Genomic DNA, 22,081 nt, shown 5'->3' with positions numbered 1-22,081 from the left:
GTCTCACCAGCAGGAGTGCGTGCAAGGTGGGAGGGTTGGTCCATTACAGACCCACATCCTGGAGCACCCCCATTTCCATGTGTGAAGTAGCTTCCTCCCTCAGCCTGCAAGGGTCCGATTTGCCATGGAAAGACGACCTCTACTTTTTTCTTTTGTATTTTGATAAACACTGAAGAAGCTGGAGCTGTTAACTTTATCTTGGGGAAATCTCAGAACTGGTTTATTTGGTGTCGTGGAACCTCTTACCACTTTCAGTACACAATTAGTAATCAACTGTTTTGTATATTTGTCTTCAGTTTTCATTTCGACAAGCACTGTAATTATAGCTGTTAGAATAAAGTCTCTTAACTATTAAAAAAAATTTAAGTCACACACATACACACACACACACACACATACACATACACACACACACAAAATCAGGCAAGTTTTTAAAATGCCCTTATCAGTTTGTACAGAGGAACTAAAAACCACACTTCAGAGCACATTTTATACAAGTGTAGGGGTTTTATTCAGTTTCCTGCCTCTGCCGGCTGCCTGCTTGGGAACTGGGAGGGCCATGTGATTGTAGCAAAGACCAGATGTAATTTATATCTTTGGCATAAAACAAAAGAAACTATGATCAGAAAGAGGGGGGGGGAGAGTGAGGGGAAGAGAGAGAGAGAGAGAGAGAGAGAGAGAGAGAGAGAGAGAGAGAGAGAGAGAGAGAGAGAAGCATCTGATAAGGATGTGGAACATGGGAACACTTGTCCACAGCTGTGGGGATACAAATTTGCACAGCCACCATGGAAATCAGTGTGGACATCCTCAGGAAGATGGGTATGGAGCTAACCAAGATCCAGCTATATCACTCTTGGGCATAGATCCTAAGGATGCTTCATCCTACTGCAGAGACCCATGCTCAGCCATGGTCATTGCCATGAAACAACAGCCAGAAACTGGAAACAACCCAGATGTCCCTCAACTGAAGAATGGATAGAGGATGATACACTTACACAGTGGAGTATTACTCAGCGATTAAAACAATGAAATCGTAAAATTTGCAGGCAAATGAATATAACTAGAAAAAGAAAGCCTTCCTGAGTGATGTATCCCAGACTCAGAAAAACAAATATGGTACGCATTTGTTTCTATCTGGATATTAGCTGTTAAGTCTACAACCTGTAGAATCTCAGAGGTTGGGTAGAGAGTAAGGGATGGGAACAGATAGATCTCTTTGGGAAAGAGAAATAGACTAGATAGTTACGGATGGATGGATGGAAGGGTGGGGCTAGAATAAGAGGATCAAGTGGGAAGTAGAAAGGGAGATGACAGAAGGGATATGTGGAGAGACAGCTAAAACTAAGGGCCATTTGAGGGGTGTGATGGTTTGTATATCCTTGGACCATAGAGCGGCACCATCTGAAGGTGTGGCCTTGTTGGAATAGGTGTGACCTGGTTGCAATGGGTGTGTCACTGTGGGTGTGGGTATAAGATCCTCACCCTAGTTGCCTGGAAGTCAGTCTTCCACTAGCAGCCTTTGGATGAAGACATAGAACTCTCAGCTCCTCCTACACCATGCCTGCCTGGATACTGCCATGCTCCCACCTTGATGATAACGGACTGAACTTCTGAACCTGTAAGCCAGCCCCAATCAAATGTTGTTTTTTTTTATAAGACTTGCCTTGGTCATGGTGTCTGTTCACAGCAGTAAAACCCTAACTAAGACAAGGGGTCATATAGTGGAAACTTCCTAAAATATATACATTTATGAATGGGATCTAAATGAAATCCCCAAATAACAGGAAGACATCAACTGGATGTCTTATTATCAAAGGAAGCTTCCAATGTCAGGAATGGGCTACATCTAATTGAGTTTTTGACTGAAGGGGTCTCAAGGGAACTGTCAAATAACCCAGGCTTTCACCAAGATTATAGACTGCACTCCACAAACTGAGAGCAGGACCCCATTGCTGAAGACAGCACCCACACAACTCAGTGAATATGGAGAAGTCAAACTGGTGACTACAGGGAGCCTTTGCCCCTACATTCTGCTGTCTTCAGTACAGGAAGGTACTCCGAATGTGACCAAAGGAGAAACAGAAACACTAACCCAGCCACAAACCCTTTGATCTGTCCTGACTGCAGGATATGCTAATGCAATGGTGGCACAAAGTGACCAACCACTATTTGATTTGACTTAAGGACCATTCCACAAGATGGAACCCATATTCAACAGTACCTGGGTTACCAAGAACTTGAGACTAGATAGTCCAAGGGCCGAGGGGAAAAGTAAATATTACTGTGGTGGTTTGAATAGAAATGGCCCCCATAGATCCATAGGGAGTGGCACTATTAGGAGGTGTGGCCTTGTTGGAGGAAGTGTGTTTCAGTCACTTCCTTCTGCCTGCAGATCAGGATGTCGAACTCTCAGCCCCTTCTCCAGCACCTTGTCTGCCTGCATGCCATCATGCTTCTTGCCATGACAAAACTGGACTGAGCATCTGAACTGTAAGCCAGCCCCACTTAAACGTTTCCCTTTATAAGAGTTGCTGTGGTCATGTCTCCTCACAGCAATAAAACCCCAAGACAATTAATGTTTGTTTTTGTTTGCTTTAATAGCAAGAAAATGACTCCTAAAGACATTCTGCTATACTCACAGATCAGTGCCTTGTTCAGCCATCATCAGAGGAACTTCCTTCTACAGCAGATAGGAGCAAATAGAGACTCACAGCCAGACATTATGCAGAACTGAGAACACTCAGCCCGAGATGGAATGTCTCCACCATTTCTTTCCCCTCAGCATCAGGGAACCCTGCAGAAGCGAAGGCAGGAAGAGTATCCTTTGTGTATATAATATGGCTTCCAGTTTAGCGTTTTATGGGATTCCTGAGTATGCAAACGAGCGAGTCTCTGCATCTACATCTGTTTCCTGTCCCTTCTCCTGGGACCACCTCCTTCTGGTGATTTGTTTTGTCCTCTTCTGATAGCTTAGTTTTTGTTTGCTCTTATTTTATTTCATTATTGTCCTTGGAAGCCTGTTTGATTTCTAGTGAGAGACAGGAAGGTGCTGGGTGGGTGCAGAGCTGAGGAGGGCCGTGGAGGAACAGAGGGAGGAAACCATAAGCAAGATATACCGTGTGATGTGAAAAAAGCTACTCTCAATAACAAAGGAGGGGGTAACAGAGATGCCACAAATGGGAGAAAGGTTGGAAGCAGACCTGGAGACATGGGGCTGGCCCAGAGATGGCTCCAGAACATTTAAATGCTAGTGTTCCTTCAGCCATCGTTGTAGTGTTCTTGATGACATCTGCCTTTCAAGATGCAGGAGTTAACTTCACATAGCAGCACGTTCATTATGGCCCCAAGTGAAGGGGAAGTCGTGACCAAGCATTTAGGTATTAAACTATCTACTGCACTTCTAAAGCATGCATGAACATAATGACACTGTGGCCAAACATGGACTGCACACACAACAGCATAGAACCGTAACCACGGTGACAACCTCCTCTCCCCAGTGATGCTGCAGTCCAGTGCACGGCTTATCTGTCTGCAGTGAGGTTGGGTGAAAACAAGTCAGCCACATGCCAGTCACACATACAATTGTGTATGGTACATAATCCTTGATAACAAGTGACTTTGTTATGGCTTTATGTATTTGCTGCAAAATAGTTTACCATTTATGAATGTATTCCTTCTTACAAAAGAGTTATCTATAAATTATTATGCTGTGTTATTCTGTGGGGAAAAAGGAAAGGATAAGAGATAAAACGTGGAGAAAATGAAATCTCACGTGACACACAGATGGTGGAAGTTTTGTTATTACACCTATTGTGAAATAGTATGGATGGAAGTTCCCCAGAAAACTAAAATTAGATTTACCATATGACTGAGAAATCTCACTTCTGGGTATATACCCAAAAGAATTTAAACCTAGTATGGTTTAGAGACAGTTATACTCATGCTTATTGTTCCCTTTTCAGCAACACCTAAGGTATAGAAAGAACCTAGACACTCATCATGATGAAAATGAGTGAATAACACAGAGTTTGTGCATAGAGAATGGCATGCACAGGCTCGTATATTTGAATCCTTGGTCCCCGGCTGATGGAGCCGTTTGAGAAAGATCAGGAGGTTTGGCTGTGTTGGAGGAGTGTCTCTGGGGACAGGCCTTAAGGTTTTCGAAAGTCCTGGGCCACTCTCAGCTGTCTACCTCCTGCTGCAGTCAGAGATACAAGCTCTCAGATGCTCCTGAACCCGCGCCTTCACTCTGCCATCACGGACTCTCCTAAATGGTAAACCCAACTGAATACTTCCTTCTATTTAAAGGGGGGGGGGGGGGCGGATGGGAGAGGGAGAGGAAAGGGGGAGGGGGGAGGGAATAGAAGTGGGAGGGAAGAGAGAAAGAGAAGCAGCAGCAGCAGCATTGAATCACACCCTCAGGGTGATTGCCCACAAGCTGTGTTGCAGAGGTTCCCTGTGCCAAACTAGAGGAAGAGTCTTCCCAGTGGTACTGGTTTTGAAGGCATGAAGGGGTCATGGAGAATTGAGACTTCACACGATATGGTGGGGCTGGAGTCCCTGAAGAGAGCACAGGAGAGGCTCCATCAGAAGACTCCAGCATTTTGGAGATTCCAGTACCAGGGGATGTCCACAAAGAGCAGCAGCACCAGCGGAGCAGAGCGAGCCAGAGCTTGGGAAACAGTGTGGCAGAGGGTAGAGCTGGAGAGGTGACCTGGCCCTTGGAAGGAGCCCAGAAGATGGGGAGTGAGTCCCAGACAGGAGACACTGGGATTTTACACTGTTGGTGTCTGCATTTGCTTTGTTCAGATTGTGACTGCACCATGGTTACTCCTCCCTGGAATAAGAAACTATTTAGCTTATTCTGATCTTACAGGGGCCCATGGTTGAGAGATTTTACACTTTTAAAGAGAAACTTTTAGAGTCTTACAGAGACTTTTAAAAGGAACTTTTAAAAAGAAACTTTGGATTTTTCCTTTTTAGTCTTAACCTTTAAAGTGTTCAAATTTGTAAAGACTGTGGGACTTTCAAGTGTGTGATGTGGTTTTTATTTGTGATACTTATTAATGTGTGATATTGTGAATAAACAAGAAAGAAAATGTTATGTCTTAACAGTAATGTGTTTGTGTATCAACTTGACAAGGGATCAATTTGGTGAGCTACTATTTGTGGCAACTTGACACAAGCTATAGTCATTTGATAGGAAGGAACCTCTGTTGAGAAAACACCTTCCTAAGATTGGACTGTAGATAAGCCTGTATGTAGAGCAATTTCTTAATTGATGATGGACTGGGGAGGATCCAGTCCATTGTGGGTCGGGCCATTCTTGGCCCAGTGGTCCTGAGTTCTGTAACAAAAGCAGACTGAGCAAGTCATGGAGAGAAACCTGATCAAGAGTGATATGGAGGTGGCGCTGAATCAGACACTGTTTAACTTAGACACATTAAGACACTTTTCAACTTCCATTCAACTCTATGTATGAAAGAAGGAGCTGGGGGCTGGAGAGATGGCTCAGTGGTTAAGAGCACTGGCTACTCTTCTAGAGTCGTAAGTTCAATTCACAGCCACCACATGGTGGTTCATAAACATCTGTAATGAGATCTGATGCCCTCTTCTGGTGTGCATGAAAACAGTGACAGTGTATTCACATACATTAAATCAATTAACTAATTAATTAAAAGAAAGAGCCATGTGTTCTGAAGTAATTACTTTATGCCATAAACTCATATGATGGCTAAGGGCCAAGCAGAGGAATAATTTGGCCTTTTAAATAATCCACTTTTCTTGTTTGTAAAATAATCAACCAGCCCAAGTAACAAGCTTCAAAGAACCGATCAGCAAGACATGGGCACAGCATACTAGTGCCCATGAATTCCCTATGTCTGGATTACTGAAAACTGTTCAAACTTTTTCCCTTTTACTTGTAGAAAAACAAATGAAGCCAGAACAATGTTCAACTGCTGGAACTGTGCCAGGTGTACAGCAGCTTCCTCGGGATAAAAGTATACTATAGAGACAAAGGAGAGTATAGTAACTATACCATAGGGACAAAGGAAAGCACACGGGTGTTCAGCAGGGTATCTTCAGTTTTAAAGTCAAGAACACGAGGAAGCCTGGCACTGTGACTCACCAGCTAGCTCAAGATAAACCTAGGATAAAACACAGCACTCTACTGCCCTCTTCTGGGTGAAGACTGTAACATGCCTACCAACTACATCTTAGGAAGTACTGCTGGTGACTGCTCTCATGGATACTAGCCCAAAAACCTTCATGTGTGTAACTGTTTTGTAAAATGAATAAAGCCAATAAATTTTTACATCAAAATTTTAATTTGATTATTGCTGAAAGTACACAGCTGAAAATAAAACAACCCAGCCACGTAAGCTCAGGGTTTGTTGTTGTTGTGTAATTCTGATTTAAACCTTTAAAGAGTTCCTAGTTTGATTAGCTCTCTAGTCAAATCCAAAAATCTTTTAGAACCAGAAGAAGCGCAACACGTTGGTTCTTTGTCACCTTAGCCTTCCAGCAATGGTACATGGAGCAGTCGGTGCATGACTGTAATACAAGTGGTATTTGTTCATTATTAAACTGTAACCATGTTTTCTCTGATTGACAAACACTCCGCTTTAAAGACTCGTTTAAAGCACACACCCACAAGGAGATATACAAATGAACACAATCCAAAACAATAGAAAGTTATAAAGCTGAGATGGCTCCCTGGATCGGAGCACTTGCTCGGTGGGCATGAGGATCTGGGCTCGAATCCTCACCCACATAGGAGCAGGACAGGCCCACACATCCCTGTGAGCCCAAGCCGTCCTTGCCCCAACAGCTCACACATCCCTGTAAACACAGGCCATCCTAGCTCAAACAGCACACACATCCCTGTAAGCCCAGGCCGTCCTAGCTCAAACAGCACACACATCCCTGTAAGCCCAGGCCGGCCTAGCTCAAACAGCTCACAGATCCCTGTAAGCCCAGGCCATCCTAGCTCAAACAGCCCACACATCCCTGTAAGCCCAGGCTGGCCTAGCTCAAACAGCCCACACATCCCTGTTAGCCAAGGCTGTCCTAGCTCAAACAGCCCACACATCCCTGTAAGCCCAGGCCGTCCTAGCTCAAACAGCCCACACATCCCTGTAAGCCCAGGCCATCCTAGCTCAAACAGCCCACACATCCCTGTAAGCCCAGGCAGGTCCTAGCTCAAACAGCTCAGCAGCCTATGCCTTATGAGACCACAGACAAAGAACATTCTTAGTGCCAGCTATGTCGCTAGCCCTGGGTCTATGCAGTGAACTTTAGTGTAAAGCTGGGCTGGTGTGCAACTTGAGATCTTGCTGTGGCCTCCAGAGTTCTGAGTTACAGATACATACCACCATGCCCAGACTCACCAAACTGAGACCTTCTGGCCACTGAAATTCTTCTATTATTAAAACAACAAAACTTCAAACCAGGAGCCAGGTTACATACATTTTTCTCTGCAAAACTTTAATGTTCCAATAGAAAATACAACTTTTACTTCTTTAACTCACTGATCCAGTGTGTGTGTGTGTGTGGGGGGGGGGACTTTTACTTTTTTAACTCACTGATCCAGTGTGTGTGTGTGTGTGGGGGGGACTTTTACTTTTTTAACTCACTGATCCAGTGTGTGTGTGTTGGGGGGGGAACTTTTCTTTAACTCACTGATCCAGTGTGTGTGTGGGGGGGGACTTTTACTTCTTTAACTCACTGATCCAGTGTGTGTGTGTGTGTGTGGGGGGACTTTTACTTTTTTAACTCACTGATCCAGTGTGTGTGTGTGTTGGGGGGTGGGGGGGACTTTTACTTCTTTAACTCACTGATCCAGTGTATGTGTGTGTGTGTGGGGGGGGGGGGACTTTTACTTCTTTAACTCACTGATCCAGTGTGTGTGTGTGGGGGGGACTTTTACTTCTTTAACTCACTGATCCAGTGTGTGTGTGTGTGGGGGGGGGGGACTTTTACTTCTTTAACTCACTGATCCAGTGTGTGTGTGGGGGGACTTTTACTTCTTTAACTCACTGATCCAGTGTGTGGGGGGGGACTTTTACTTCTTTAACTCACTGATCCAGTGTGTGTGTGGGGGGGGGGGGGACTTTTACTTTTTTAACTCACTGATCCAGTGTGTGTGTGTTGGGGGGTGGGGGGGACTTTTACTTCTTTAACTCACTGATCCAGTGTATGTGTGTGTGTGTGTGGGGGGACTTTTACTTCTTTAACTCACTGATCCAGTGTGTGTGTGTGTGTGGGGGGGACTTTTACTTCTTTAACTCACTGATCCAGTGTGTGTGTGTGGGGGGGGGTGAGATGCTTTGATTGTAAGCTCACTGACCACACAAGATAAACAAGAACAATATCTCCAGCAAGTTTTGTAAGAATCTGTAAAGAAATCATGCTGGCACTGGCCTGGGAGCTTCATCCCTACTTGCTAGCGCTCACAGTTCTAGAAGGTTCTATTTATATCACTGAAGGAGAAAATGTTCAGCAATCATAACCAGCTGTGGAGGCTGAGAGCTACAGTAAGGACTGGCCCATAAAGGTGTGTCCACTGGACCAAGAGTTGCACAAATATCATGCATAAAATTTCTGACTGGATTTAAAGCCTGTTCTAAAAGATGGAAGCCTGCTTGGCACTGCTAACTGGCTAAATACCTGTGGCTGGCAAGGCCATAGCCCCAGGGGACTATCTAATACTATGATTCTGGTAAAGAGCTGTAGTCATACCCTGCCCCACTGTGAAGTTCTTATCTTCATACCCAAGGGTTACTGCCTCTCTCAATTCTCATCATGGAAGCTTCATTTGGAATAGATGGATATTAATACAGAGATCCACAAGCGATTCGGCCTCGGAGAATAAGAGAATGTGAACTGACAGGCTCTAAATAGGACATCCACTGACAGGCTCTAAATAGGACTGAACCCACAAACCAGAAGTCAAAATCCCAGCACAGAGCAGGGAGGGGCTCATGAAGCCTACCATGAACTAAGAAGCTACTGGAGGTAGCTGTGGTGGGTGTTTCCTAAAAGGCTACCCTGCTTCGAGGAGTGTCCTACACCATGCACATCCACGCTGCACCGAGTTCATGGAATGAACATGTGCACGAGGCACTGGGAGGAAAAGGTGATGGAGGGTGGGAGGAACTGACGGGGAGAGAATGCAGGATGGAACTGATCAAAACACAGTATCTACTATAAACCCTCAATAACAATGATCGAGACTAGTCAGGTAAATAAAATACAGTAGGAAGAACAAAGGCAGTTCAACTAGTCTCCTCTCCTTCCAAAGGGCACCTGCATTTCTTGTCCGGTTTACCAACAAAACAAGCTTCACCTTCCCTTTTCATCCAAGTCAACTGGGCAGAGTGACAAGCGCACGAGCCCCGTGAGGACTTGCTTTGTAGGAGCCTTGAACAGAGCCAGGCAAACCTGGCATGTGTTATAATGACAAAGGCAGTGAGAAGGCTGGTCTCAGAACGTCCTGTAATGCACCCCAGGCTCCATCAAGACACCTATGCCTGCTGCTCATCCAGTTCAAGCAGCGTCAGTGGGCTGAGGGAAGAACGAAGCTCCCTCATCACTGAAGAATAAGCTAAGGTGGCTTTTCTCAGTCACAGTCTGGTGAGAGGTAGGGACATATTTAACAGCCTTGGAATCCAGGACTCTGCTGCTGGAGGCTGGCCTTCCTCCCACACTGCACGGGCCACCGTCCCTGGACAGGTAGATCCAAGCCCCTCAGCTGGAGTGGGTGGGGCAAAGTGCTGTGCAAGTCAAAGTCAAACTCTGGGACAGGGAGGGACACTGACAGGAGCAAAAGGGGTGGGTGACCAAAAGACCCAATAGGACAGGGTTCTATCTAAGCCTAGAATGGAGCAGAACAAACTGAAAGAACACAGCAGCCGCATACGAAGGACATACGCAGATAGTGCGAGAGTGGGCTGGAAGGGCAGACCATTTCCATCGTAATACCTCAAGCATTTGGCACTCTTCCATGTAAATGATTCTAATTCTCCTGAAATGTCTCTGAGGTAGGTAAGTGCTCGTAATGACACGAGTTCACATTGCACATGGCAAGGGCAGCACTGAGGAGGGGACTTAGGGCCAGACCAGCTCTAAAACACCCACCTGCAAATCTTCCTTTCAGTACAGTGCTTACACGCTGGCTGTTGTAGTCTTGCTTGTAAAGGGTGACATTAAATACTTTGTACCAAAAAGACTGAACCCTTTGTTGTTTTCTCCCTCGGAATCCACGAGAAGTACGTCTCAGCCCTTCTCTACCTGGACAGTATTGTTGTCTCTTTGTCAAAGGTCTCTTGACCCAGGCTGCCACAGACTGCCGCCTCCATGAATCCTCCCATCCCCCACATACACACAGCTCCTCCTGTCCTTCATGGTCCTCGCTCCTGCTGTCACCACGCCCACTTATCTCTCTATTGGACCACAAGGCTGACCACACTGCTCCCCACTTCAGAATCCTCTGGACTGGGTTGGCACCCACATGAATCAGTAACTCAGCAGCGCACCCCAACACAATCTCTTCCACAGTCTAATACACATAGGTTAAAACAACTAGTAGTTTCCACTCATTATATGAAGTCAAAGAGTCACCCAGGAACCCAGAGAGAGTTAATCAATGCAGGCAAGCAGCTTGGTTACAAACCACAGTTCCCGTCATGATCCCATTTTAGAACTGCATTTCTTCCTTTAAAAGCTGCTTCTGTGAAGATGTAGCCCCTGCTAGGGCAGCTGCCTAGCATGTAGGAAGTGATGTGTTCAACTCCCAGGGCCACCAAAAAGAAACACACTTAGATGTAAAACCAAGTCCCAAAACCACGAGAAAACAAGACTCTTCATGACCCAGCAACACACTTTTCTTGCAGAAGAGGTGAAAATGACCCTGTGGCTCTGAAGTGCTACCTGAAGCTCCTCCCAGCCGGAAGCACTAAGCGCCGAAGGCAGGGGTGCGGCTGTGCCACGGGATGTATTTTTGTATTTGTTTTGCCCCAATTTCTGCTACATACACAGCGCCAGTCTTTCTGTCGACTTCCAAAAGATGCGGCAGAACCTGATCTGCCAGCTGGATAGTGCTGACCACAGAGCAGTCTCCGATGCTTCCGGGGGGTGGGGCAAGCAACACGGACAGCCTACTGAGGTTCAGCTGGGCCACAATCAAGTACCTCCCATCTGGGGTGAACCTAAGAGGAAAGAGAATTCAATAAGGACCACTCCTTCCCTGTGTGCCCTTGGCTGCCCCCTGGAGTGGACTGGCTGAGCAGCCTGCAGAGGCTTGCTGCAGATTTTCAGGTTAAGAGTTCATGGCTCCTGAGGCACTATGCACCTTCCGGTTCCTGAGAGACTGAAGCCCTCCCTCAGGCAGGGAAGGTTTCAGGCCGCTTTGTATTTCTCAGTGCGTTCCCTTGGAAGGCAAGGGAGCATGGAAGCTTAACAGGATAGTTGGCTTTAGACATTAACCTTGTATAGCCTGTACAGCTGCCAAACATCTATGTATCCTGACTACAACTGTATTGATCCTGGCGACTGCCATTGCATTCTACTTCTGATAAAGGTATAGAAGATCTGATTGCTCTCAACAAAATTGCCACAGCTTAAGTGTTGCTGTGGACCCTTTGACTGGCCTGGTTTCATTGCTCCTGGCCATATCAGGGGATCATGGCCCAGCACTTACTGGCAGGTAAGTACGTGTGGGTGCTTACACTCGCCAATGCTCAACAACAGTGGCCATCACTGTCTGAGGGGTTCTTTAATGAGTTTAAATTGTATAGAATTCTGTGATAATAGATGAAGCTAAAGATATGCCTACGTTAAAACACAACACAACATAACATAATGAAAGGAGAATTAGAAGTTGGGCAGGTTCAACAGTGTGGACTCCGGCTGAGACCCTCCTATGATTAGGAATCTCTCAAAGGATTCGGAAATCTCAGATATCTAACCTCTTTGGACTCTTGTTTCCTTCCACTTTCACTTGCTTAAAATCAACAATAAACACTTTAAACTGTTGGCCACTCTTCAGAAGAAGTGGGTCGCACAGCCAGCTAAAGAAGCATTTAAAACAACCAGGAGCGATTACCTCACAGCAGAAGGCCCCTCCTCTGTGAAACAGTTGTCCCATGCTCCTAACCACTCTCCAGTGACCTTATCAAATACTTGGAGCCTCTTATTTCCTCGGTCAGCAACCCACACCTGAGAAACCAAGAAAATAATGTCAGTGGGGAGAGACCCACAGCATGAGAAGAGACATGAGTAGTCTTATCAGCTGCACATACACGGTCTCAGTTAGTGCTTGGAGGACTCCAGGAAGATGGCATCACTAAGCTCCATTTTCAGAGGGGTTACACACCTTGTCTGCAAAGCCCTAGGAAGTGCAAATGCTACAGTCTAATCAACACCTGCAGCAGTCAGCCTAAAGGAACAGAGCCATCGACTACAATAAACATGGAAGCAGATAAAACCGTGGTGGTACACGCCTTTAATCCCAGCACTCAGGAGGCAGAGGCAGGCGGATTTCTGAGTTCGAGGCCAGCCTGGTCTACAGAGTGAGTTCCAGGACAGCCAGAGCTATACAGAGAAACCCTGTCTCAAAAAAAAAAAAAAAAAAAAAAAAAAAAAAAACCTGAGTCCTCCACACAGTGCAAAAGATCAGAGACACTGACAGGGTGCAGACTCTCCCGTCTCTTTAAGTCTCATCACCATCACTGACAACTGAAGCAGCTCCTAATAAGCCAGGTACAAGACAAAGCCAGGTACAGACTTGTTCTCGGAGGCTCGGGTGTTTGCTCTCTCAGTGTCATTTCTAAACTTGTATCTGTTATCACTGGAATGGGTCCAAAGTACAGAGAGCCGCTGACAGGAGGAACTGTGGGCATGTTAGTAGCACATAGAGCATCATAGGCTTAAATGCGGTTTTTATAGATGACAATGAGTTCAGTTCCCTAGACACTCCTATCATAAAGCAGCGAGCTCAGACTGTTTCCTCAATAGCATTCACGGGGATCCATAGATTACACAATTATAGGTTCTCTGTACAGCACAGACCACACCCCTAGCAGGCCCTTCAGAGTTCTTGGGTTTGTATAGCTTGGTGTGACCCTGACTTTATTCTAATTGGTGTGTGTGGATTCTGGTAGCCACTGGCTGTTACAGACACAGGCACAAGACAGGCTGGTGCCCACACAAGTGTCCTAAGCTGTGATGGGTTTGCTCAGGGATATTCCTGCCTCAGCTGACCAAGGAAGAAACACTCACATCTCAAGATGGAATGGTATTGCAGATTATTTTCTTTCTTCTTCAGTATGCAACACTTTTGACCATGGGAAAGCCTCTCTGAGAAACAATACATCCTTAACTGTGGAGTAAATTCACTTTTCGGAAAGGCTCATGGTAGTGATGAAATGAGTTAGATACAATGTGGGGATTGCCATTAAACTGTTACAGAACATCAGGGCACGGGGCCAGGGACCAAGCTCGGTCTTAGATGCTCTCCTGCGTGTGTAAGGCCATCAGTCCTCCCCACAGCAGCAACAACGGACAAACTAAATCACAAAGTACATAAAGAATGAGCTGTCAGTTTCACAGCTCAGCAATCTCAGGCTGTTCCTCTTGCTAGCCCCTAAGATCTGTCCTCACCATGAATCTGATTATATCCATATCTTTGCAAAATAGGTTTTTTTTTTTAAAGCAAAAAATAGGACTAGCATCAAGGAAGGCAAGCTGACCCAGCACTGCATGTCAGAGGGCAGCCTGACCCAGCACTGAATGTCAGAGGGCAGCCTGACCCAGCACTGCATGTCAGAGGGCAGCCTGGCCCAGCACTGCATGTCAGAGGGCAGCCTGACCCAGCACTACAAGTCCACAAGCTCACTTATTTAACACAGGTATGACCCCTCAGAGCTCGTGGTGGAGGTAAAGCAAACTCCATTCAGCAGCTCATGCCCTCAAAGCCTGCACTCTATACAGGAGCATCTGCGATGTAACAGCAGCGACTGGAATGCAAAGTACACTTCCCACAGGAAACAGGTAGAGAATTTAAGCCGCTGAAGGGGACTTGGTGGCTGAAGGTGACCCCTAAGGTCCTAAGAAGCAGTGCCTGTGTTTATCCAGTGAGTAAAAGCCTAGGAGGCGCAGTGGAGGGGCCAGGGCTGGAAGGAGGAAATGGAAGCTGGGGGAGGGCTCCTCTCCTTCCTTCAGGATTAGCCTCTGCAGTCCCTGCACTCCCATCAGTGCTGCTCCCATCCCAATATGTGTAGTGTGTCTTATGTGTTTGTGTTGTGTAGTGTGTGTACATGTGTGTGTACACTTTTTTTTTTTTTTTTTTTTTTTTGGTTTTTTGAGACAGGGTTTCTCTGTATAGCCCTGGCTGTCCTGGAACTCACTTTGTAGACCAGGCTGGCCTTGAACTAAGAAATCCGCCTGCCTCCGCCTCCTGAGTGCTGGGATTAAAGGCCACCACGCCCAGCCTGAACTGAAGGCTTTCAAACACTTACAATAAGGTTTTCCTACTAGAAGGCAAAGTTTCTTTTCCAGGTTTTAGATTCATTACCCGCTCCCTCAGCCATTTAAAAGCTATATAGAATTATCTATCTTGTTCATATCTAAGTATTTGGAGAACTTCCTCAGTCTAGGGCCGGAACATTTTAGGAGTCTGTGTGCACAGCCAGCTCTGGAGAAATTGCTTAGTCCTGCCTACTGTGCTGGCCTTTAACGGCCCATGTGCACCCTCGGACCGCCCAGGGAGAGAACACTCAAGCAGCGCTGTGTGCAGCAGGCTGCCTGTGGGAACTTCTGACCCGGTTCTGTCCTGTTTGCTTTACTGGACACGGGAACACTGAGCTTACTGTGGGTGGCACCCTTTCCAGGCGGAGGTGGAGAGTTGACCTGTGTGATAACGTGTGAGTGTGAGCAAGCGAGCACGTGTGTGCACTCATTCCTCCCTGCTGCTGAGCTGACAGCAGGCATGTTTGAAGCTCCTGCCTTGACCGCTCTTTCTCCCTACCTGCCTTTTGCTCGGATTCCTTTGGTTTTTGTTTTGTTTTTCTCACAGCAACAGAAACAATAAGAGAATACATACACCAAGACGTGCCCACCCACCCACCCACAGCCACACAGTTCCAAACACAGGGACACTGCCTTTACCCGACCAACTGCGTCAAGTGTAATGCTGTGAGGTATGTTGAACTTGGCAGGTCCTGTCCCATTCTCTCCACGCAGCCAGAGGATCATGAAATCTATAAATGGTAAATACATGTGAACAGTGATATAAATAGTGAAACATATGCATTTCCATGTTGATTTTGTCTTGCAAACTACAAAAGAAATGTATCGCACACTGAGGCCTTGAATATTCCCTGGCTTTGACTGTCTGTCTAACTCATGCTCCTTCAGTCTACCGCTTCATTAGCTCAGCCTGAGCTGTTCTGACCTCAAAGGCACTGCTCAGAGTTCCTACACCGTTTCCTTCAAACTAGTTCCTAGTACCAAAAAAAATCTCATTTTTGCTCAATTTGTTTTTCTCTTCCCGAGACAGAGAATCATATTGTGCAGTCCTGACTGGCCTTGTCCAGTGTCGTTCAGGCTGGCCTCAGACTCCTAGCAGTGCTCCTGGAAGGCAGGAATGACAAGTGTGTGCCATCGCACTGGCTACAGTGGATGTTTATGGCCTCGCTCTGGTCACTAGAGGGACACACTAGAACCTAATGGATTGATCTCTCACAAGACTAGTCCACACGTAACACACTGTACCTGGGAACGTGGCCTCAGACCACATGAAGGAGAGCTCAGGAGAGGAAAGGAAGGGCTCACCCACGGAGCCTTCAGTGGGAATATCACCTACCCTATGTATTTCAGGTTCTGTGACTTCTGGATTCCCAAACCATGACAATAAATTCCTCTCATCTAAAGTCACCTTCTTTGTAGCCAGGGAGCAAGTGTGTCTGTCCCTGACTTTGCTGCTTCTTGCTTTTACAGAATCTCTGGATGCCTGCTTTACCTCCTGTGTTAAAGACCAAGTTCACGCCGAAGGACAGACTTGCCAGAAATAGCTCCCAGCATTTTGCATATTTTAAAACGCATTTGGACTATCTCTGCCTTCCTGAAAACCCCTCAGACTGCTAGCAGAGCACAACTCTGAGATCCTCAGAGCAGCTTCAATGGCCGTCACCTTTCCTTCTGGCCGCTGAGAAAGCCATGCTTTTTCCTTTCCAGCTCAGGGCTCCCACTGACCTGGACACCACCACTCCTGCTGGCCCTGTCTACAGCTCAGCCAAGGGTGGCCTCTCCAGGAGCTCTGCTGTGCCTCTCCAATTCCGGTTCGCCTTCTGGTTCCTATCCTAGCTTGAAAGTCTTTGTCACAGATGAGTTTAATTGTTCTGTTAGGAACAGACCTGCTGCTGTGGTGGCCACAGAGGGCCAGCCTAGTTAGAGCCTTACTGTTACCCTGCAGGAAGCCTGCCAGGGATCTCTTCCTGACTTCCCCACAGTAAACAGGACAGAAAATCTCCAGAAGTTCTTTACTGTGAGGGTCTCCTGGCCTCCTGTTGCTAATCCCACCAATCTGCTTTAGGTTGAGGTTTGGTCCCTGGCTATATATTGTAATGCTAAATTCTGTATCCCAGCACCTCCAGAAGATGGAATTCTCACCTATACCAGCTTTTGTTATGTAAACCTTGCTCCTTAATTTAAAACTATTCGGTTGAATAAAGATGCCAAAACCCTGTAGCTCAGCAGGTAGAGGTAGGCTGGGGTTTGGGGTCTGAGGCAAAGAGCACTGGGGAGAGAGGAGAAAGGGTAAGTGGATCTGAGCACATAGGCAGGAGGGCCTGTCAGTCAGAGTAGGAGCGGCCTAGGCAGGATATAGCAAGTGACACCTAGGGATTATTGACAGACAAGTAGACAAAACAGCATAGAGGTGACATCTACCCAGCTCTAATTCTAAGGCTTGTTATAAATATAAAGGTTTTGTGTCTTTTATTTGGGAACTCAATGATCTAAGGAGGGGTACAAACCCTAAATAGTATTTTCAGCAACGGATTTCCTTGTATTAGCCTTTACACACAACTTCACGTGCCATTCGGTTACATTATACTACACAGCAGACAAACGTATAAAATAATATCTTTCTGATCGTGATCATACCCGGGTAAGGCACGTACCTTGGGATAGTTTGACCAGTCTGTTATTCAGGCCCCCATCTCCATCCACAATGTAAATCTCCCCTGTGTCATCTACATATAATTCTGCGGGGTTGTCAAACTGCAGCGGGTTCAAGCCAGTGCCCTTCTTGCCTGGGGTTCCCAAGACTTGAACAAGATCACCCAGGGAATTATATTTTTTAACAGTATGGCCATAGGGTCCTGTAGAGAAAGACAAGCAAGTGTCACAAGGATTACACAGCATTCACATCTTCCATAAGCTAAAGGCAAATCTTTCACTAGGCTGAGCAGCAATGGGAGCCAAGAGACTCCCATATTTTAAGTGTGACAGGTGGCAACTAGCAGCCTTTCATACGGTATGAGCAAACCTGGAGATGTATTAATCTAATCTAATCACTCCAAAATAAGGAGACTCTAAGCACAAGAAAAACACTGGCTCCTTACAGAGAAAGCTTAGGATAATTTAACTTCTTTTTTAAAAACACACTGTTTGGCCAGGTGGTGGTGGGACACGCCTTTAGTCACAGCACTAGGAGGCAGAAGCAGGCAGATCTTCCAGGCTAGCCTGGTCTACAGAGTGAATTCCAAGACAGCCAAGGAAGGTTACACAGAGAAACCCTGGCTCAAAAAGCCCCCCATTCTCCAAAAACCCCAAACCCCAAAAACACCAACCCCCCCAAAAAAACAACCAAACAAACAAACAAACAACCCACTGCTTGTAAAAGAAATCAATAAGGAACTAAAAACCAAGCAACCGACATCCAAAGCTCTTATTTCAATCAGTCATTTAAATTTTAGTACAGCCACAAAAAGCTCTTTATAACTAGCCCTATTTGTTTAATTATATTTTCTCACAGCAGATGCAAATTAAAAATTGAACTCATTTCTTAAAAGAAAAATAATCTTGGAGCTAAAATGACCTCACAAGTTAAAGCATGTAACTAAGAGCAGATAAGGGAAAGTAGGAAGCAGTTAGCAGAGGCACAGGAGGCAAAACTGACTGACAGGTACCCAGAGACTGAAGTCAAGCGAGGCAGCCTGCACTCCAGCTCGACCTGGAGAGCCGAGTGTGACACTGCGCTGGATCGGGGTGCTAATGCGGAAGGGCTTACCCACAGAGAACACACAGGGTTAGAGAGAGCACACCGCCAAGTTTCTAAACACTTTAAAAGGGGACAGAGAACTTATAATTTTTTTAAGTGGTTGACTTGCAGCCAGATCTTCACTTGAGGAAATCAATTCATTTGAAAATGGGAAGAGCTTAAAAATAGTTTCTCTGATCGGAGGGTGGGAAACAAGACACAATGAAAAGAATGAGGTCATCTGTGTTGCGCTTATTTCTGGGAACCAGTGACGTTTTTTCTGCTTTTTAAAAGGGCGACGTGAACAGAATAAATTAAAATGAAAGGCTCTCACAGCGAATTCTTGGGGCAGAAGAGAGAGGAAAGTCGTCAAATCTCATTACATTATTGTATAAACTCAGAGATACTTTCAAGAGTCCTTTTTTTCATTTTATTTCTGTACATGAATGCTTGCCCGCAGGTGTGTGTGTGTGCAGTTCCCAGAGAGGCCAGAAGAAGGCACCAGCTTCCCTGAACCTGGACTTACAGACACTGGGAGCTGCCTTGCCACTTGGTGCTTGGGATGGCACCCAGGTCCTCTGGAAGCAAAGTGTTCTAACCACTGAGCTTCTTTCCATCTCCTAGATTTATTTTTAAGTTCAAGGGCACTTTTACTGAGATGTAAAGGAAAACCTCCAGGGTACCCACACTGTGAAGCTTGACAGCTTCCTGGGGAAGGAAGCTGGAGAAGAGGAACGGAGGAAGCCACGCAGCCTGGTGGAGGAAAGGGAAGTGAGTGTTCAGAGAATCACGCGCAGGCTCTGGCAAGTATCTGAAGAGAGGGAAAAGAGATACAAGGAAGAAAGACGAAAAGTCCCGAGTCTTTACTTAGAACCTAAGTGGGCAGCTTAACACTCTGCAGTTGCCACTCTTCAAATGTTTACCCAGCACTTACCTTCCGAGATAAAGGCTTAACTAAATGAACAGCCCCCTGACTACCTGAAGCCCAGAAACTCTTTACACTCTGTTAACACGAGTGACAACGTAAAAATCCAACCTTCCTGATGCTGAGAGTGGTATGTGAGTTACCAAGCACCGGGGAAACAGGATACCCTCCAAGCCATAACCAGACCAAGAAGGGTACTAGCCAAATCCGCCCTGACTCTCCCATTCCTGCCAGGTCGTCAAGACAACAGGAACGGTCTCTCGTGTTAAGTAGGACACACCAGCAGTCAGGCAAACAGTTGTCTCCTACAACTTCTGCAGCTAGAAAGCTACTTAGCCTACCTTGTTTTTCAACAGTGTATACTAAAAATATCTGCTGGTGGGAAAGTTTCAGACATGCTTAAGTGAGTGGAATTTCAAAACTGTTAATAATAGCAGCTTCTGCTAATCTCAAGGCAGCAAATGGTGGCTTCAGAACCCTCATTTGCCCTTTCAAGAGCCAGCTGGTATAGGCATAAGTTGAGAGTCCACTGATTCTCTAAAGACTGGCATCTGACCTGACTTCACAGAGGCACAGACTTACTCTGAGATTAGCAACTGAAGTATCAAAGAAGAAAGGCTCTGAACTGGAAGGATAGTTCAGTCTACCAGGAAAATACCGGTCACTGAAGAATGAGGACCTGGGGTCTGTACCTAGAGCCAATGCCAGGAAAAACAAAAACAAACAAATAAAACCATGCTGAGTATGAGTGTGTGCACTGCAACACCAGCATTGGGCGAGTGGAGAAAGGAAGATGCGGAGGGCTTGCTGGCCAGTTAACCTACCCTGCTCATTAGTTCCAGCCAGCGAGAGAGAGACTTAGGTTCAAAAGACAAGATGGAGAGCCCTGAAGAATGACACTCTGCCCTCCACCCCACCCCCACCCAAATAAAGTTCCCTTGACAAGTTTAAAAGATCAGGATTATAGTGTTATTGAATTTCTTGATTGTATAGTAGTGTGGTGCAAATTTGTAGAAAGACATGATTTTATGAAATATTAAGGAAATTATGATTAGATTCAGCAATGCTAGCCTTAAAGTGTATAAGCAAGAACGTGGGCAAAGATGTGACTCTATCTAGGAAGGCAATTTAATAGATAGTACTACACATACCGCTTCCTACGTCCGTGATCCAGACGGACTGTTCAAATGGTGTGCCGGAGACAAACATACCATGGGGTGTGTCAACTGTATAATTCCAGGCTCGTAGGAAATAGCCATCCTCTGAGAACACTAATACCTTGGGGATGTTATCCCCTCTCTGAAGGCACACAAAAACAACTGCTTAGAATCACTCAATAGGACCGCCAATCTTTACTTTTGTTAGAGAAAGCAAAATGAAAGAATAAGAAATTTAGAAGTGTGTAAAAAAAAAAGCACTAACTTCAAAACTTAATAACTTCTAACGCATACAAATCTAAAATGTGCACTTGAAGCCAACTCAAAATTAAACTGCATAGTTAGCATACTATAAATGCAACAGGCTATCTAGGTTCCACTTCTTTCCTTTCTGTTCATCTTTTTTGTTTCCTTTTCGTCATGCTCAGATTGACTGTTCTTTTATTATTCCTGTCTGTTGTGATCAAACTGAATGTATATAATTAAAATTTAAAAAAAATCTCTAGTTGAAGAGATGGCTGAGCAGATGAAAGTGTTTGCAAGGCAAGACTGACACCAGAGTTCAATCCTGGAAACCACTGGTAGTTGATAACCACATTAACACTTTGATCTCTCTTGACCTCACAGGCTCACATATTAAAAAAAAAAAAATGCATTCTACTTACTTGGGCTACGTAAACTAACCCGTTGAGGGAGTCAACTGCAACACAAAATGTTGCACCAGTGAAGTATTCCGAATTCTTGGGCCAACCCAAATCCAGCCGGAAAAGAGGGTCCTCCATTCTCCAGGAAACGTGAAAAGAAAATGTCCTTGAAACCTCAAATAAAATCAAAATACTCAGATTCAGTTCGACAACCAGAAGGTAGCCAGAAATACGACTGTATGTCTAAAGATCAAAACAACCACAAGAAAAGTCTAATGATGACGTAAGAGTGTAGTAAGAGCTGGGGAAAATCCAGTGTGTGTGTGTGTGTGTGTGTGTGTGTGTGTGTGTGATGTTTACTTATTTTTATTTAGACTTGTGTGCATGAGCTCGGGTGAGTTTATGTGCACAATGTGCCCACAAAGGCCAGAAGAGGGCATCAGGCCCCCTGAAACTGGAGTTACAGTGAGAGAGTGAGCCTTCAAGTTGGTGCTGGGAATCGAACCTGAGTCCTCTGCAAAAGCTGCTCGAGCTCCCAACCTCCGCGCCACCTCCCCAGCCCCACGTGCATTCTTTTTAACACTAAATGAGAGGACGAGTCGTCAGCTGCTGAGCCCCGGGGGAGCAGGTTTGGGACCCCAGGGGCTGTACCCCTCGGTGCCACCCACACCCACAGCCTTCTCCCTGCTATTTACCAGAGAGCCACAGAAGCGCGAATGCAAAACCAGACAGGAAAGGAAGAAGGCGGCGCCCGCCACGCAGACCCAGACTCTCGCCATCGCGAGGGTCTGGGAGGCGAAGGTCAGCGAGGCCTGAAGCCGGCTCTAGGGCAGAAGCAGCCTAAAGCACCGGGAAACTCGACCGGAGAAACTCCGAAGACTAATTCCGGGTGTCACGCTCCTAGTCCCGCCCCGAGTCAGGCGCCCAGCGAGTGACCCTGGTCCCCAAGTCGAGGTGCTCCTGGCCACTAGGATGGCGGCGTCCGCAGATCTTCCTGACCTACTTACTCCTCGCTCGTTTAAACTCACCTTCAAGAAGCAAAACAGAGCACCGAGAAACTGAAGAGTTAGGGGACCGTGACACTAAAACA

The 22,081-nt window shown here is 46.0% G+C and overlaps 1 protein-coding gene and 1 long non-coding RNA gene across 2 annotated transcripts; one reads left to right on the top strand and one right to left on the bottom strand.

The window, feature by feature from the left end:
- Positions 1-10,692: 10,692 nt before the first annotated feature.
- Nhlrc3 (NHL repeat containing 3) lies at positions 10,693-21,970 on the bottom strand. The gene is made up of 7 exons (XM_021158690.3): positions 21,687-21,970; positions 21,013-21,165; positions 20,342-20,489; positions 17,184-17,384; positions 15,169-15,260; positions 12,107-12,219; positions 10,693-11,210 (listed from the first exon to the last, which is right to left on the bottom strand). The coding sequence occupies exons 1-7, from the start codon at positions 21,768-21,770 to the stop codon at positions 10,958-10,960; spliced, it is 1,044 nt and encodes a 347-aa protein (XP_021014349.1). The 5' UTR covers positions 21,771-21,970; the 3' UTR covers positions 10,693-10,957.
- LOC147005642 (uncharacterized) lies at positions 13,898-16,749 on the top strand. Its single transcript, XR_015046744.1, has 2 exons — positions 13,898-14,052; positions 16,000-16,749. It is a non-coding gene; the product is annotated as an uncharacterized LOC147005642 (long non-coding RNA).
- Positions 21,971-22,081: the final 111 nt, after the last annotated feature.

The sequence above is a fragment of the Mus caroli genome, unplaced genomic scaffold (genome assembly GCF_978045245.1).
Source record: "Mus caroli unplaced genomic scaffold, Mus_caroli_1 scaffold_3, whole genome shotgun sequence".
NCBI classification, from domain to species: Eukaryota; Metazoa; Chordata; class Mammalia; order Rodentia; family Muridae; genus Mus; species Mus caroli.
This window is presented reverse-complemented; position numbering and strand designations above follow the sequence as displayed.